The sequence below is a fragment of the Solanum lycopersicum genome, chromosome 2 (genome assembly GCF_036512215.1).
Source record: "Solanum lycopersicum chromosome 2, SLM_r2.1".
In the NCBI taxonomy this organism is placed as follows: domain Eukaryota; kingdom Viridiplantae; phylum Streptophyta; class Magnoliopsida; order Solanales; family Solanaceae; genus Solanum; species Solanum lycopersicum.
The window spans coordinates 56379788-56396776 of NC_090801.1; the positions used below are offsets into that span (position 1 = coordinate 56379788).

A 16989-nucleotide genomic window follows, 5' to 3' on the forward strand; every position below is an offset into this window, starting at 1 on the left:
AAGATGAATATATTTAAATGAAGATAAGTGAAAAAATATCATCTATTTTCTTGAAACATCAAATCAAAATGAAAGAGAGATATGTGTTGAGGTCGAAAAGTCGCTATCATTTTAAGTTTAAGGGTTTGTTTGGTTGTTGGGATGATATTGAAGCAAGACGGGTACGGAATGGATAGGTTGAGTTTAAATTGTAAAAAGATTAATTCGCCTCATATAATAATTTTTTTAAATTTTCAACCTTCTCCACTCTGTCATATAGATCCTCCCCACATAAAGTTTTTATTATTTTTCCTTTTTAATCTAGTTTGATATTAAAAAATAAAATTCATAAAAATAAATTTATTTTGCGACCATTTTATGTACATTACGAAAAAGGTAAAGGAGCTTTGTGTCACAAAGGAAAAACTTATAGGATTAATCCGTAATGTAAAAGAGCAAGGGGAGTGGGTGGCAGTGGGGGGTGGAGGGTGTAATGATAAATAATTGCAAAATGACAGTGTTGAAAATGTGACGGAGAAAGAGAGAGAACAGAATCTCAACTTCTTTTCTCTCTCTCTACCGGAATTCAAATCGGAAAATCAGACAAATGGCCGACGAACCTGCGTTGACTCGATGGACCTTTCCGGTAAATTTCAAATGCACTTGACTTTTTGAATTTTCAGTTTTGATGTTAATGTTTTTGACTGATCTCTTTACTCTATTGATTTTGATTTTGATTTTGATTTTCGAGTGACAGTTAGATCAAAGGAAGAGACTCTGTGGCGTTAGTTTGAGATTTTTATTAAGATTAATTTGTTTCAGTTTCAGCTTTACTTTGAGTTTGAGTTCTACTTACCGCATTTTGTTCGTTTTCCTCTGCCTTTTGCTGATTTTTTTTTGTGCTGAACATTGTATGGAGTGATGGTTGAGAGTATAAAATGAAGAGGTTTTTTGTGGTTTGGTGACTTGATTTTTTATTTGTAGTCGAAAAAATTTATGAATTTCGATTGAGGCATTTTCATCACTCTGCAATCTTATTTGAAGTGAAGTTGACAAAGAGTGCACCTACAACAATTTATAATAAATTTCAGTTGAAAATAATATGCAAAAATATATTTAAACTAGGTGCGGATATTTCCCTCTCTTGTAAGTATACTATGGTATAATCTACCCTGATCCTACAGTTGAATATCTGTTGACTTTTGCCCTCTCGGATAACACAACCAACAGCATCATGTAACTCAAATAACTCCGGATTAGTTGAATAGTTCAAAAACATCACCAGTAGAACATCTTCCTTCAATGTAAAATTTCTCTTTTTTGAGTGGTATTAAATTGTAGACGTTAGAATGTTTTTTCTTTGTCTCAACTCTTTCTTTCGCTACACTAACCTCAAAACACAATATAATACTATGCATCCACTTTTTATTGCACACACAATACAAGGAAGAAAATGGATAATTATTTGAGGATTAGTGGAGCAATTAGTAGGAGCTAATGAGGAGAATATGCCATTATGGATACATAAGTTAGAAAGAATTAGGTCACCACTTTCTTTAGTTTATGCCCACTACTTATCATGCATTTAAGATTTTTAATTTCTGATTGATTTTTAGTCAAAATTTTATTTGGACATGCAATTTGAATATTTGAGTTTGTATTTTTTCATATAAATATGAAAACGACGTAATTATTATTATTATTTTTTTTGTAAATATAGATTTCAAATCCTACTTTGTGGTGAAGTCTCCCAAACCAAACGTCTATTTAGTTTAGGAAATATCTGTCAAGAAAGATTGCTCTGACAAATGGTTGATATCACCCAATTGATTTTATACCTTTTTGTTATGATCTTTTGAAGAGAGATGCACACAGAAAGGATGAAAAATATGAATGAAAAATTGTCTCAATTTCATTTATCATAGGGTTTTATATATATATCTACATAACATAGTAATGCACTTTTTGTACAACAAAAGTATTAGACTATCATTACAACTTAGAAACTGAATATTTTTGTAAATTAAATATCAGATTCTTCCTGCAACTAAACAACTAATGATTCTAGAAAAATTGCAGTAGTAACAGATGCATCAGCCAACACTTTTTGGCCTTTATTATCATGTTTCTTATTGTTTTCCAGAAAGTGTGGAAGGGAACTGAGATGTAGTTCTTAAACAAGGAATTATGTCTTCTTTTTAATTAGTGACTGAATGTTCAAATTAATAGTTTTAGATATGACATTTTGTGATTATACAGGTCTTGATTTGAGAAGTTGCTTTATATCACAATATAGTTATGGTCTTCAAAGAAGTGTGGAAATTATAAGAAACTAGCTGCAACGCGATAAGTTGTTATTGAAGTTGAAAAAGAGGAAACTTGTTTTGTTTGTGCTAAAATTTAAAGAGAGAACATAAAGTATGTGATTGTCCTAGAGTAGATTCTACTTGTTTTGTTTGTGCTAAAATTTAAAGAGAGAACATAAAGTATGTGATTGTCCTAGAGTAGATTCTTTCATGTATAGATAATTGTAACTTTGTGCTAGTGTCCAAGGAAAATTCGAATAGATGAGGAGAATACTTTTCTGATTAGTCGGATTGTTCTTATCCTCGCCGTAAGTCATAATATTGTCTTCCAAAGAATTTCAAACTGATCAGAGAAGAAGACACACAATCATTAGTTAGTGGTTTTAGTTGATTGAAGTTCTACAAATAATTAAAGGAAATTAAGATAGAGGCGAACAGAGTAAACATGAATAGTTTGTTAAACCTTGTTGTTGTTGTTGTTCACATGAGTTGCAAATTTTTGAATGAATTATAAGTTGGATGTGCCTCTTGATGAAATGAATAAATTAAATCGGGGTTAGGGACATTTAGCGTTTCTATGCAACACTTGTTTTTGGTGTCCATATTTAGGATTTTTTTTTTTTTTATGATATTAAGTTTGGGAGGAGGAAGGTTCCTGCACGAGATGCAACTGACAATGGTGATTCTGTGCAAAATGGAAATTCTTCAACTATGAATGGAAATGGATCTGTGCGGAACACTGCAGAATTATCCATTTTCGAGCAGTATAATCAGGTATTTTGGTTATGAAGAATAAGATCATCATAAATCCTAATTGACAATCTGACACACTTAATCTTTATTCCTGATTTAGGCTAATGGAGTTCAGTCTGCCGGAGTGGATGGAAAACCGTATGACACAAACCTGATGACCTTAAACTTTGTTTTTTGTTACTCAGAGATATTTCATATATATAAGGACTTTCAACTGCCAAAGCTTTACTACCTCTTCCTGAAGAAGTTCACTTAATTTAAATGATTCATTTTTCAGGGAAAAATCTCTACTTCCTCCTTTCGAGTCTGCAGAAATGCGCACTTTAGCAGAAAGCTTAACCAGGTAGTGTTGACAAAATGATCTGAACTCTGTGGGCTATTGCTGCTTACTGGACCTGGTTTCTATCTCCCTCACAGTCATTTTTTATGATTGGAAACTAATTTTGCTAAATTTTTGTCTGTTTTACATTTCCAGGGATATTCTTCGTGGTAATCCAGATGTTAAGTGGGAGAGCATTAAAGGATTAGAGACTGCCAAGCGTCTACTAAAAGAAGCAGTTGTCATGCCTATTAAATATCCAAAGTAGGTTTTGTAAACACTACTTGGTTTGGTGTTGTTTGTCTTACAAGTTGAATAGAGAGGTTATAATCTATATATTGTTGTGCCACCAAGTTTCGTACCGTGAGCCAGCCACTGGCCTTCGGTTGTTTCTCTGTTAAAAAATAAAATCCCTTGTATCCTTGTGGTGCAAGCTAAAGAACAAAATAATTAGTGTCACATTCAATCCAATAATGTCTTCTGACGTTCTACTTGTAATTTTTCATCGACTTCATCTTTTTGAGTGAACATGATATTTGGAGTTCATATTTTTATTTATAATCATGGCGTACGGGACAACTAATGCACACCCTGATTAATTCCATGGGATACCTGCTATCTCCCACTAACATAGGTACCTGACGGGTAACTCTATCCATCAAGGCTTGGACAGAGGAGAATAAATCACCTAATGTTTTGTGTCTGCTATGAATTTGGGAATTGAACTTAAGGCCTTATGGTTCTCAACCAACTGTATCGACCACTAAGTCAAACCCTTGGGTGCGATATGTAGAATCTTTATAACTGAACCAGTATGCCTTTTTCTCTCTTCTTCTAGGTATTTTAAAGGTCTTTTAACTCCTTGGAAAGGTATCCTCCTTTTTGGCCCTCCTGGAACAGGAAAGGTGTGTAATCTTCCTTTTTACTCTGCAAAAGGTTCTTTTTAATCACATTATGTATCCTTAACTATGTGTCATTAATTTCCTTCTGTTGGTACTTTAGTGATAATGTGTCCAGTTTCATATTCATGTTATAGCAAAAAAAAAAAATTGAACACAGTTGTTAGCAAATGGCGAAGGCCAACTATAATATCTATTTATCTTGTGTAACTTTTATTCTGTTAATTTGTAGACCATGCTTGCGAAGGCAGTTGCAACTGAATGCAATACCACATTTTTCAATATCTCAGCATCATCAGTTGTTAGCAAATGGCGTGGTATGTTTTCCCTCTGCAATATACTATAATGGTCTTTCGTATTTATCAGCTTGAGTGTTTTCATTTGGCAAATCTACGAAGATTACGGGTTGACGTGTATATTCACTCAACCATCTTTTAAAAGAGGACAGTAACGCCAAGCTTGAATGGTATTAAAAGAGACTGTGGAAGGACTGTTATCGCCGTTCTATTAATTGATATTCAATGATGTTAGTCAACCAAAAGTAAATACCATCCAATTTCAAATTAACTAACACATTCTAGCTTGGTTTGTGCACTGATGGTCATGCTCAAATGTTCACTGTTGTTTCAGCTTGATCTATTTCTTTCCCTGTAAAGCTTTACTATATTTTTCGTACAATTTAATGGAATGATGTAATATTGTGACTTCACATGATTCATGAAATTTTTAGAACAAAGTAAGCAACACAAACGAGAATTATTATGCATTATTTGCTGTGGACGTAGTTGTATTTGTTTACTTCGAGGTCCAAACAGTTCTTTTATGTGTTGTCAACTTTGACAGAAGCTCTAGGCCCTAATGTGGCTGACTTAATAAGAAATCTGTATGTTAGGCGAGGGGTTTGTGGGGTTCAGTTCAGATTTCTGCACACATCAGAAGTAATAATTTCTGTCTTTGGTTATCAACGTCTGCCTTTTTTTTATTTTATCTTTTTCTGTTGCAATGCTAAAAAAAGTTTTTAGAATGCCAAACATCTAACTCAAACAAGATCGTTCCAGTGTATCTCATCAGCTTCTAGATGAATAAAGTATTAGACACCTCCTGTTGACAAAAGTTCTTCAGGTTTCATGTTGTTTACAATTTAAAAGTTTCTTGTGTATACAGGTGATTCTGAAAAATTGATAAAAGTGTTATTCGAGCTCGCTAGGCATCATGCTCCTTCAACCATCTTTCTCGATGAAATTGATGCCATTATCAGTCAACGCGGGGAAGCGCGCAGTGAGCATGAATCTAGTAGGCGTTTAAAAACAGAACTGCTCATACAGGTGAAGCTTGATATTAGGAAGTGCATGGATGACATGTGATTAGTTATGCTTTGCACTTAATAAGTCAAAAGCCCACCTTCATTTCTCAAACAATAATAAGCTTGTTATAGTAGCTGAACCTTCTTGTGGAATTAGCAAATTTGGAATTTCAGCTGGTTACCCTTCTGAACTAGTAAGCTTAAAAATAGTAATCCGGATTATTTTATCTTTGATATTGCTGTTACTCTAGAAAGTTCTCAAGCTGATTTTGCCGTGCTCTATCAAATTTGAATTATGTGTTGTTACACAGTCGATGAGAAGTAAATAGACTGAGTAGGGTAACCGTTGGGACTTAAACAGAGGAAAGTCACTGACACTTGAGAGGATAGGAAACTTGATGCCGTTAAGTAAAAACTAACTGTTTTGACTCATCTTTTGGACTTAGCTAATAATCATGCTGGATCAGGACAAATTTTTCTAAACAAAATTATAATATAGATAAAAGTAAGCCATAAACTTGTACAATATACTTTATGTCAGCTCTTGCTTTTTTCTTCCTGTTACAAAATATGTAATTGTTGAAATACACTGCAGATGGACGGTTTGAATCGGACAGATGAACTTGTCTTTGTTCTTGCTGCAACAAATCTTCCCTGGGAACTGGATGCAGCAATGCTCCGACGTCTTGAGAAGCGGGTAAGCTTTCGTGTGGGCTTGAAACATACTTTTCGTGATAATAAGACTATTTACGCGAAAGAAATGAATTAGAGGAAGTATATTTTATTTTTCAGTTACTTTTTGCTTCACACTGTTCCCATTTCTTTATTATTATATCCGTAAATTATGTCAAACATTTAATTGTTTAAGTGGATAGTTACAACCTGTTTTGAAGTCAATAAATATTGATCCAGATAGTAAAGTACGGGTTTGAGACTTTAGCTTAGAGTTCCATGGGCTGATTCCCATAAATGCTTGCCCTTTGCATGTCTGGTGGTTGTTAAATGATCTTTCATGTTTTAGTTGAATTATTACACTCTGGATCCTTATAGTAATTTTCCTCTAGTTTTTGTTTTTAAAAGGATGGGAGTGGCTGGGTGGGTAAACTTTTTATTTCATGCTTACCATCGCTTAATGCGAGTAATACAAGACTTGGCTGAAAAAAGATGAGGATGCAGTCAGACTTAGTGTGGTCTTATTCACTAGTAGATACCTCACCTGAGGTCGTAAATCGAGCTTGTAACTATTTCACTCACTTTTTGACTGTAATTGTAGATCCTTGTGCCCCTTCCGGAGGCAGAAGCAAGGTGCGGGATGTTTGAGGATTTACTACCATCCCTTCCTGAAGAGGCGCCACTTCCATATGATTTATTGGTAGAAAAGACAGAAGGCTTTTCCGGTTCTGATATTCGGCTATTATGCAAGGAGGCTGCCATGCAACCATTACGACGTCTAATGGCAGAACTTGATAAGAGGGAAGAATTGGTGCCTGAGGATGGTATACTATATTTTTATCTACTACTTTGTTGGGTTGAGAGGGGTAACAATTATATGTCAGGAAATAGGGTCTCTGTTTTTCTGGTTTTCTCATGCAGTAAATGTAATTGCGTATATGCTTATTAATTTATAGCTCTTCTTTCTATCAGATCCTACTAGGCTATCCGGTTATTTCTCAATACTGCCACATGCACTTCCTTGGGTCCGCAATCTCATTTGTTTGTACTGAACTCCTGTATTCTTGCAGAGTTGCCCAATGTTGGACCAATAACTGTGACAGATATCGAGGTGGCACTGAAGAACACGAGACCATCTGCACACCTACATGCACCTAGGTACGATAAGTTCAATTCAGATTATGGCAGCCATGCTCTCCAGTGAAGGCACCCTGTTGTATCCTCTCATTTCTGCTGTTGTCCCGTGATCTATTCAGCAATGTGCCAACACAGATGTTAAGTTTTTAACACCTGTGTTTGTAAAATGTATGACTCTGTTGTGTGTTGAGCAATTTAGCTTTAGTGTGCTCAATTCTTATTCATGTTTTTCTTCTATGGTTGCATAAACTATGTTCTTTCACAACTGGAAACGTCGTTCTTTATTTCTTTCTTCAGGCTTATGTTTCTCCTATAGAAACTCTATTGTAACGAGCATTTAGAAATGTTCGTATTGTTACCTCATGTCGTCTCTACATTTACTCCCAAATAATATCATCGAAATTGTTGTCCCATTTGGCCTTAACATCGTAGTCATCTGTAAATATCTTGTCAATTTTACTTTGATTTCATTCTCTTCGTTAAGGCTTAAGCACGTATTTCAACACAAGTTCACAATTTGTAATGCAAACATCATTTTATGCAATTTATCAAGCACTAGGAAGTTATATTTTTGGAGGAAAGCACTTCTAGTCTTCTACAAGGTTAGGTCTTTACTAAGCATTACATGAATGTGAGAAGACAAAAAATAATAAAAGGTCTACTACAAGTTGTCATTGAAGATTTTTTTACTTGCTATTAATATTGAGCAACTATAGAGAGAGGGGAATTTTAGTAGCTTAGTTAGTTGACTATCTGAACTTTTACCATGTTGGTGAAGTTCGATTTATCAAATTGTAATTTCCTTTCTCATTTTCCGTTCCCCTCCCCCTCCAAAAAAAAAAAAAGCTACTATCAAGAGGGGCTCTATAGTGTAGCATGTGAACATTAGTAGCTTAGTTAGTTGGCTATCTGAATTTTTACCTTGTTGATGAAGTTCGATTTACCAAATTGTAATTCTCTTTCCCATTTTCCGTTCCCCTCCCCCTCAAAAAAAAAAAAATACTATCAAGAGGGGCTCTATAGTGTAGCATGTGAGTTCACATGAGTTTAATAATTTTTGTTCAAAATACAAGTTTTTTTAATAAAAAAGAATGTCTGAGAATCCAAATTATTATTGCATAATATTTTCGTATAAATAACTTTAAAATTTTGGTCCGCGCTTAGAGTGAATCGTTTGCTCTTTTCCCCCTATTTTGTTTGTCTTTAATTTACACCCCTCGTGACAAATAATTTTTTTTCGCAGGACATAATTCTATATTTTCGAATTATAATATTCACAAGTTATGTCCACCAAATATAAATTTAATTGCTACAAGATAAAAATTAAAGATCAACTCGTCTAAAGGAAAAAAAAAATTAAAAACCAGACAAACCGTTTAATATGGACCTACTATAATCAATTGATTTGTCTAATTAGAAGACAATGTTGGAATATTCTAAGTTCCAAAAGAAAATGGGAAAGATGATCACCAAATATAATTTTCTTGAAGAATATGATGATGAATTTGAAAGTTTTATATGGTTATAATAAGATGAAAAGGGTATCTCCTAATTGCCAACTCTAGTGTCAAATAGCTATATTATCATCAAAGACGGCAAATGCACATGATGACCTACGTGTTAATGGGGTATCTTAGGCAACTTTCCGACTATGACTATTTTGTTTGCTTGTAATAAAGTAACCAATGCAACCTCATTTTTGTACTTAGTTTTTATTGCAACAATGTTGTACCAAAAGATAAAAAGAAATTCCATGTTACAACTTTAATTGAATTTTCTATTTCCTTTTTGCTATAGTGTTGGATACCATGTGCATTGTGTTGGATCATGATGGACATAATATATACATCTAGATGATATATATGGACTTTGAAAACCTAAGTAACGTTGATATTTGGATATTCGGATATTCAAGTAAGATGAAATTAAACCTATCTCAAGTCTTAATCGTAGAACTATTGGAGCATTTGACATTAGCAAAGGAAATGAAATACGAAAAATTAGAAGTGAAAACATTCTATTCGTTCTTGTCAAAAAATTAATGTATATAGTACCACCTTATTAGATCTATTTTTAAAGATTACGAAGAATACTTGTAATTGGAAGCTAACAAAATGCGAATATATATATATATATATATGATTGGATATATTGATCATGTACAAAGAAATTGTATATACTGATTTTCTTGCAAATGAAAGATCGAGAAAATTGTATATACTGAACTTTTTGCAAATGAAGGTAGAAAAAAATTGTATGTATTGACTTTAATTTTTTACAAATAAAGGTCACAATCATGACTAAGATTTGCTAGTATTAGAAGATGTGATTAAAAAAAAGAGAGTTTTTGGTCATGAGTAATTTTAAAAATGTAATTTGTGAAAATATTTTAATATATATATTTAGTATGTGGGATTGACGAGTAACAAGACAATGCATTTTCTATACCTTTTTATAAAATTTTGCACACTGACGGAATCACTTGAGAATTTCACCAATGTTTGTTAAAAGATATTCTCTTTTTCATAGAATGATCCACAGAATGATTCTTTTTTTCTTCTTCAATTTTTGTGATGTTTTAAATTGTTTAAAAGACTGGATATGTGGGCTTCATGTGCATCATGTTAGGTGATACCAAATGGATCACATAGTTTTATAATTCTTTTATGTGAAAAGAACATATATTATAAGATATACAAATGTATTAATAAATTTATTTCATATCTTAACAGTGAAAAAATAATATTAAAGCAACTTTAATAAAAGGATGGCAGATATGCACTATGCTGACGGTTTATATACCCAGGGAATAAAGGTTGCCCTATCTAGCAGATTATATATATTTAAAAAAATTGAAAGGAAAAAAATAAAGGTACCTTTTTTTTTCCTTTAATTTTGTCGAATTATTTATTTTAATTTAAATATTTGAATATCAAGAAAAAGGAGGAAATGGAAAAGAAAGAAAAGAAGGCTAGAAACAACTTCAACAACATATCACGTTTTTCATAGTAAAATTTCACAAGTAAAATTTGACAAACAATTTATGTAAAAGATAATAAGAAAAAAAACAATAACAATAATAATAATAATGATAATATAATCAAGAAATAAAACGAAAGTAGGAGAAAAATAATGGTACTATATAATATAAAACATGTGTTGGTACTATGGAATCCACGTCCAAAGATGTAATCTTTATTTCAAACTTGTATATTATTTTATACATCATGAACAATGAAGATTAGAGATACAAATATTACAAAATGCTAATTAAAAATATTATATTTCATCTTCACACAATGAGACATAATTAACAATCCGATAATTTTGTCAATTCCCTAGCAAAGAATCATGAGCTATTTTATTTTGCGATACATAAATCGCAAATATTGTACAATAAATGACATTAACTATATATATATATACTCTTTCTATGAATCGAGAAATTAACTAGATCGTCCATTAAAAAAATTATTACACGAAAAGCTTCTTGTCATGTCTCATAGTCTCTGCGTGCTCCATTCTTGACGATGCATGCACATACATTCAGTATCTGATAGGTCGTTGTCTCAATTGAAATATCTAAATGAATATTTTCGTCAAATTTAAATGCCTGTCTATGTATTATGCCTTTTCGGAGTTACTATTTGTATCCTTGTATCTTATAGAGAAGACTTGCCAATGTATTTACAGCCAAGTTCTCCCCTTAAATTTGCCTTAATAATGTTGCATGCCTTCATCTCATTTAACACTTGCAAAGCCACCAAAAATACACAAACATCATCATCATCCAATTAATCAAGCTTTGATATCCCACTCTTTTCACCTGTTTCAAAATAACATTGATCAAAATAAATAAATAATTTACTATACATATAGCTATTTAATATCGATTTACTCTAATCACTAAAAAAAAAATAGAAGCGGCCAATAACTTCTATCGCTAAAATAAATTATCAAAAGAATTTATGTTAGCTACGAGCCATTTTTCAATAGACGTGCATTGGAATCCGGTTTTATTCTTTGATAGTGACTCTCTCAATAAGATCTTTTTTTTAAAATTTTCAGTGGCTTGAACATGAAACCTTTAATTAATGATGGAGAAATCTCAATCATCTCACGCAATCCATGACTATTTTTCAATAGACTTGCATTGGGATCCCATTTGATTCTCTCAATAAGATTTTTTTTGGTTCAAACACGAGACCTCTGATTAAAGATGGAGGGATTCCAAACCATTCGACGAGAAACTCATATATAAATTTAAAGTTATAGTATAATGTTACCTTAGGAGGTGCAGAGGAAGCAAGAGAAATTGAAGCTGAAGCTGGCTCTGTATTTGAAGAAGTTGTTGATAATAATCCCACATTATAAGCCATAGTTCCATCAGGTTGAAACAATCCATAATTTCTCTCTGAAGTTGGGCCAGGCTTCATGTCTTCATTAAACAAAGCAAACAAATAAATATCCAATCTAACAGTTGGCCTTAATGGGGTCCCTTCATTAAGCAATTGTCTCCTCAAAATATTCCTATTGTAAATTGCTGCATTTTGTAATGTAGCACCAATTTCATTTGTATCACCTTTTGATGGCCATCCTGTTTCAGATATTTTAACTTCTAGCCCATTAAATCCCATTCTTGCAATTGCAAATATAGCAGCATCAACTTGTGCATACAACATGTTGTCATAATGTAACTTTGTGTATGGATCAATCATCCCTTCATTTGAATTGAACAACACATAATCCAATGATATTTTGTTTGGATTGTCTTTATAAGCAAAATAAGGATATGCATTGATCCAAAATGGTGATTTTGTAGTGGCTAGAAATTGCAAAAATTGTTGCATTATTTCACTTAGGTCACTCCTAAAACTACCAGCTGATGGTGGATAAGAATTGGCTAAAACTGCAAGTGAATTAGGGGATGAGACTTGTATGTATTGGCTTAATCCTGTTTTAACAAGTGCTGCATGAATGCTAACCATGGCTGGGACAAGATAGGTCATTAAGGACATGTTTTCATCTGTGAATATCTCATTGCCTACCGCGATCCCCGTGATGTTTGTGGCTGGAAAATATGGCCTAATGTGACTTGTTACCCATTGAACTGCTTGTTGTTGATCACATAATGTAGCTAACATCTGATTCTCTACTGTGACAATTAGCTCTATGTTTGTATTGGCAAATGTTGTCAACACTTGAGGGTTTGTATCATATATTCTTGCCTTTGTTATCTTTAGAGCATGCAAAAGTTGAAGTACTTTCTCTGGTGGTGGTAAATTGTTTGCAACTTGACCATAGTTAATCCCAAGTGATTCTACTTGTTTAAACATATTCAAACCTGTTCCATAAAATTCGCAATATTTATTAACAACGAAATATATTAGAAAACGTGAATTTTCAAACAGACGTTACGTTTTTTCACTTACCTAAAAAGAATAGGAGAAAGAATGATAACAATGAAGTTGTTGATCTCAAAGGGGCATCCATATTGTTGTTGATTGAATTTGTTTTTAGAAGAGAGAGAGAGGGAATTGAGGGGAGGGAAGAAGGAAATATGAAGGGAAGTATATATAGGGATCAATGTTTGACAATTCTTTTCTTTACTTGTTTGAATTAATATATATACACAATATATATGGTATATATATATTTTTTTAGTAATAATAATTATTTATTTTGGGGGCAAAATATTATAAGTTGCTTTTGGTTTTCTTATTAATTGTGGACAAGTTTTTGAATGACTTTGTCTCCTCATCTTATTTTTCTTCACTCATAGGTTCTTTTAGGTTTTACCACTATTTCCCATATTTGTTGTCTTTTCCAAGAGGTCAGCCTTAGTCCACTTGACAAGTATACCCCCTTCCTTCATTCAAAAGAAAACAACTACATTAATTATTTTATATATTTGGCACTAGATAAATGTGATGCAATAAATGAGATTATTTTTTTCTTAATTAGGCGTTTTGAGTTTGAGTTTTGGTATAAAAAAATCTTCGGTACGAAGCGCTTCTCCTTAATAGAGCCTATATATTTGGCGCTAAATAAAAAAATCTTGATAAGAAGTGTTTTTCCTTAATAAAGCCCTACGTGGTACAAATTTAAAATACTCAAACTCTATTATAGATATTGAACCTTGAATGGAAAAAATTAGAAATAAAGCAATATATTTACCTATTTTGGATGTTTGTAAACTAGCAACTATTAAGGAAAAAAAAGATGTTTGTCTAATCTCGATCGATGAGGTGGTGAAGTAGTTAGGTAGTTTCATAAAATGAAAAAATGAATTTTCGATAATGAATTTGAAGTTTCATGCATAATGCGTTGTATTTATGGTCATATTCCTGTATAACAATATTTTTATATAATATATCTTATTGTAAAAGTGTTATTTCTTTCTCGGAATTAATTTTTATGTATAATTAACTAATAAGTCTAGCCGAATATTTGATACTTTAATATAATATACTAAGAGAGAATATATATTATACGAATAAATATTTTTATCATTAAAAAAATTTCCCTTCTTTATATAAAAAGTGTGATTTTATGTATCTCTTTTTTGTCCATAACAATCAAAATAAGATTTAAATAACAATTATTATCATGATCAAATAATTAATACCAGATCAATTTAATTTATCATGTTTAAACAATTAATTAAATAAATAAATATATCACCGACTAACCAGAGTGAAAAATATATTATTGTGTATGTTAATGTCGTACCATTACAATAAAAATAATTTTTAGCGACAATAAATATTGATATTAATAAAGAGTGTTAAAATTTTTATCAATATTAATTTTGTGTCATTAGAAACAATGTTGATAAAGACTTTAGAGATATATACAAAAAATATTAATTACAGATAGAAACATATATTTAACAATAACTAAATTTTATAATTTATTTTTAATATAATGTACATTCTATTGATTTGATATAAATATCGAACTATTATAAATTTTTGCAGTAAAATGTGTGTGTCTTCTTGAATCCTTAATTTGACAATTCTAGTGATTTACTTTACGCCAGACGTCTCACTTTTTTTCATTGTATATATTTTTCACTAGATTTACCAGAGGTTCACTTTTTCCCTTTTGTCACTTTAATTTTTCCACCTTTTTATAAGCAAAGCCAACAATGGGATGAAAATTGTTTGAGGCCTAAATTCCCCTTTGAGAATAAATTCGATTAGGAGTGTTGCCTTCGGAAATAGATGATATGATGAGTGAACTCAAATTTAATTGAATTTTTGTGTTGATATCAAATATTAAATGAACTCTTTTTAAAAGAATACTACGATGCCTAAAGAAGAAAAGCTTATTTTATCTGTTTTTGTTTAATTTTAATCTTGTATCGTACATAATATAGTGATAATTAATAACATAAAAGATACTTTTAGAATTTTGAATTGACTTTATAATAGTGACCTCGTTTATGATTCGTAATATCTTTAGAAAAGTTAATCCGGAGAAATATTTTGACAAAGATTATGTCTCTAATGGAAATGTAATACTGTTGCAAAGTTGTAAATCCATATGAAGAAAGATTACTGTTTTTTTTTTTTTTTTGTATATAGTTTTTTCAACCTATTGTTTTATGAAATGCAATTTTTAACAGAATATAACTAATTGAAGCTCTATATTCCTGAAAAAAAAAAGCATTAACCAAACAAGTTGTAATTTTTTTATTTTTGAAGTACTAAAAGAGGTACATGTCAAAATAAATATTGATAAAAAGGTTTATATCCTTGAGATAAACATGGACTTTTTTTTTGACACACTATAGAACTTTGAATTAAACATCGTATTCATATGCCAACATATAGCAAAGCTGAAAGTAAATTAATTAATTAGCACTAATTTAGAGAAAAACAATTGTTTATTATATTTTGTTTTGACATGTATACCTTTTAGTAGTGTAGACAATTCCACAAATTATATGAAATGGTTAATCCAAATTAATGGATGAAAAATAATTTAATATAATGTCTACCATAATAGACTAATAACGTGTTAAAGATGTACTCCATCCCTCCCATATTATAGTTTATCTAACATTATTAAAAATGTTTATTCCAAATACTTGTCAAGTTACGAAACAAGATAGAATTACTAATTATTAATTATTTTTCAAAGTAAACATTATTAATTACAATTAGAAGGAATTATTAGGAACGATTCTTTATCATGGTTTTATTAGATAACCGTGATCTTAGTTTTGTAGATACTTAAATTTGCATAAAATTAAACAAATAGACATACTAATTCACAATTTTTCGTTTTACGTGTCGTTCTACACGTGTATTATGCTACATAAGACACGAGTATCTATTTATTTACGTTCAAAATTGAAAGACATAAATATCAGCTAAAATCGAAATAAAGAACATATTATTGTGTTGTGATAGAACAGCAGCGGAGCCAGGAATTTCTTAAAAGGTGTCCAAAAATAACAGTTTGTTATGTTGAAGGTATTCAAAATATGTTATTTAATCAATTTTTATATCATTTTACCTGTATATATACTATTTTTTTCGAATGATAGGTGTCCAATTATACATCCTTACTACGCCATAAAATTAAGAGTTAACTAATGTAAAGATATATTTTTTATTTATAATTTCTTAAAAGAAATATGATAAGTAATTATATAGTAGGGATGAAGTATAATTTAATTTGATTTATATTTTTTTTTTTTACATAAAAAGTATATTATGTACCCGACAAAGTCATTGACAAGATTGAAGAAAAAGTTTTCCCAAGTGGTAAAGGTAAAAGGTGAAAGGTGAAAGTGAAAGTAAAAGTATCTTTCTGATTTGATAAACTCGAATTATATATTGAAGTCGGCAAATTAATAATTTTAATTATAAGTGAGTCATTAAATGTTTATTACAATATTATTCAAAATAACTTATCTCTTAACGAGTTAAGTACAATAACGAAAAATACTTGTATGAAATACTTGATGGGTAATACTTATGATCTTGAATATATATATATATATTATTATTATTATTATTATTATTATGTTATGGTGTATTAGTCTATAAAAAACAAGTCAGAAAATGTATAAATGAAAAATACAAAACCCCAAACGATAGGGCAATATAGTCATAGTAGACCTTTTCGAAACTGTGAATAAGAAGTCATGAAAAATATTTTATTAAATTTAGTTTTAGTATGTTTAAAAAGAATTTTTACGCGTATAAATAATGTATATCTTAAATTAACGGTGGTCAAGTAAAGTGTTTTAATAAGGGATTCAAAGTTTAAAGTACTAAATATATGAACTAATCAAAGGGAGTTGAAAATCTATTATAAATATATAATAAAACAATTTTGATCATGGTAATATTTTTTATTAAAGGGGATATAGTCATTCGGATGAACCCCTAGCAGAAGTTTGGCTTTGCCTCTGCCTACGTGTATAGTATAACATGTTTAGGATTATAAAATCATAGTTACTTATGCATTATATATATAGTTAAAAATATAAGATATTAATGTTTTCATTACTTAATTATGTATCAAGTTAAATTAACGCACATAATAATATTATTATTTGTGTGTTGCGCTCAATAAAAATATATATTTTTGATCGAAAAAAAT

General features: G+C 30.8%; 2 protein-coding genes across 2 annotated transcripts; one reads left to right on the forward strand and one right to left on the reverse strand.

Moving 5' to 3' along the window:
• Positions 1-455: 455 nt before the first annotated feature.
• LOC101249324 (uncharacterized) lies at positions 456-7792 on the forward strand. Its single transcript, XM_004233080.5, has 11 exons — positions 456-625; positions 2922-3059; positions 3139-3176; positions 3316-3381; positions 3514-3621; positions 4196-4262; positions 4489-4573; positions 5421-5581; positions 6155-6256; positions 6833-7055; positions 7302-7792. Exons 1-11 carry the CDS (start codon positions 587-589, stop codon positions 7433-7435), a joined length of 1161 nt encoding a protein of 386 aa, XP_004233128.1. The 5' UTR covers positions 456-586; the 3' UTR covers positions 7436-7792.
• A 2749-nt stretch (positions 7793-10541) lies between these two features.
• LOC101249040 (glucan endo-1,3-beta-glucosidase 14) lies at positions 10542-12989 on the reverse strand. Its single transcript, XM_004233078.4, has 3 exons — positions 12801-12989; positions 11655-12712; positions 10542-11194 (listed from the first exon to the last, which is right to left on the reverse strand). Exons 1-3 carry the CDS (start codon positions 12859-12861, stop codon positions 11114-11116), a joined length of 1200 nt encoding a protein of 399 aa, XP_004233126.2. The 5' UTR covers positions 12862-12989; the 3' UTR covers positions 10542-11113.
• Between the last annotated feature and the right edge of the window lie 4000 nt (positions 12990-16989).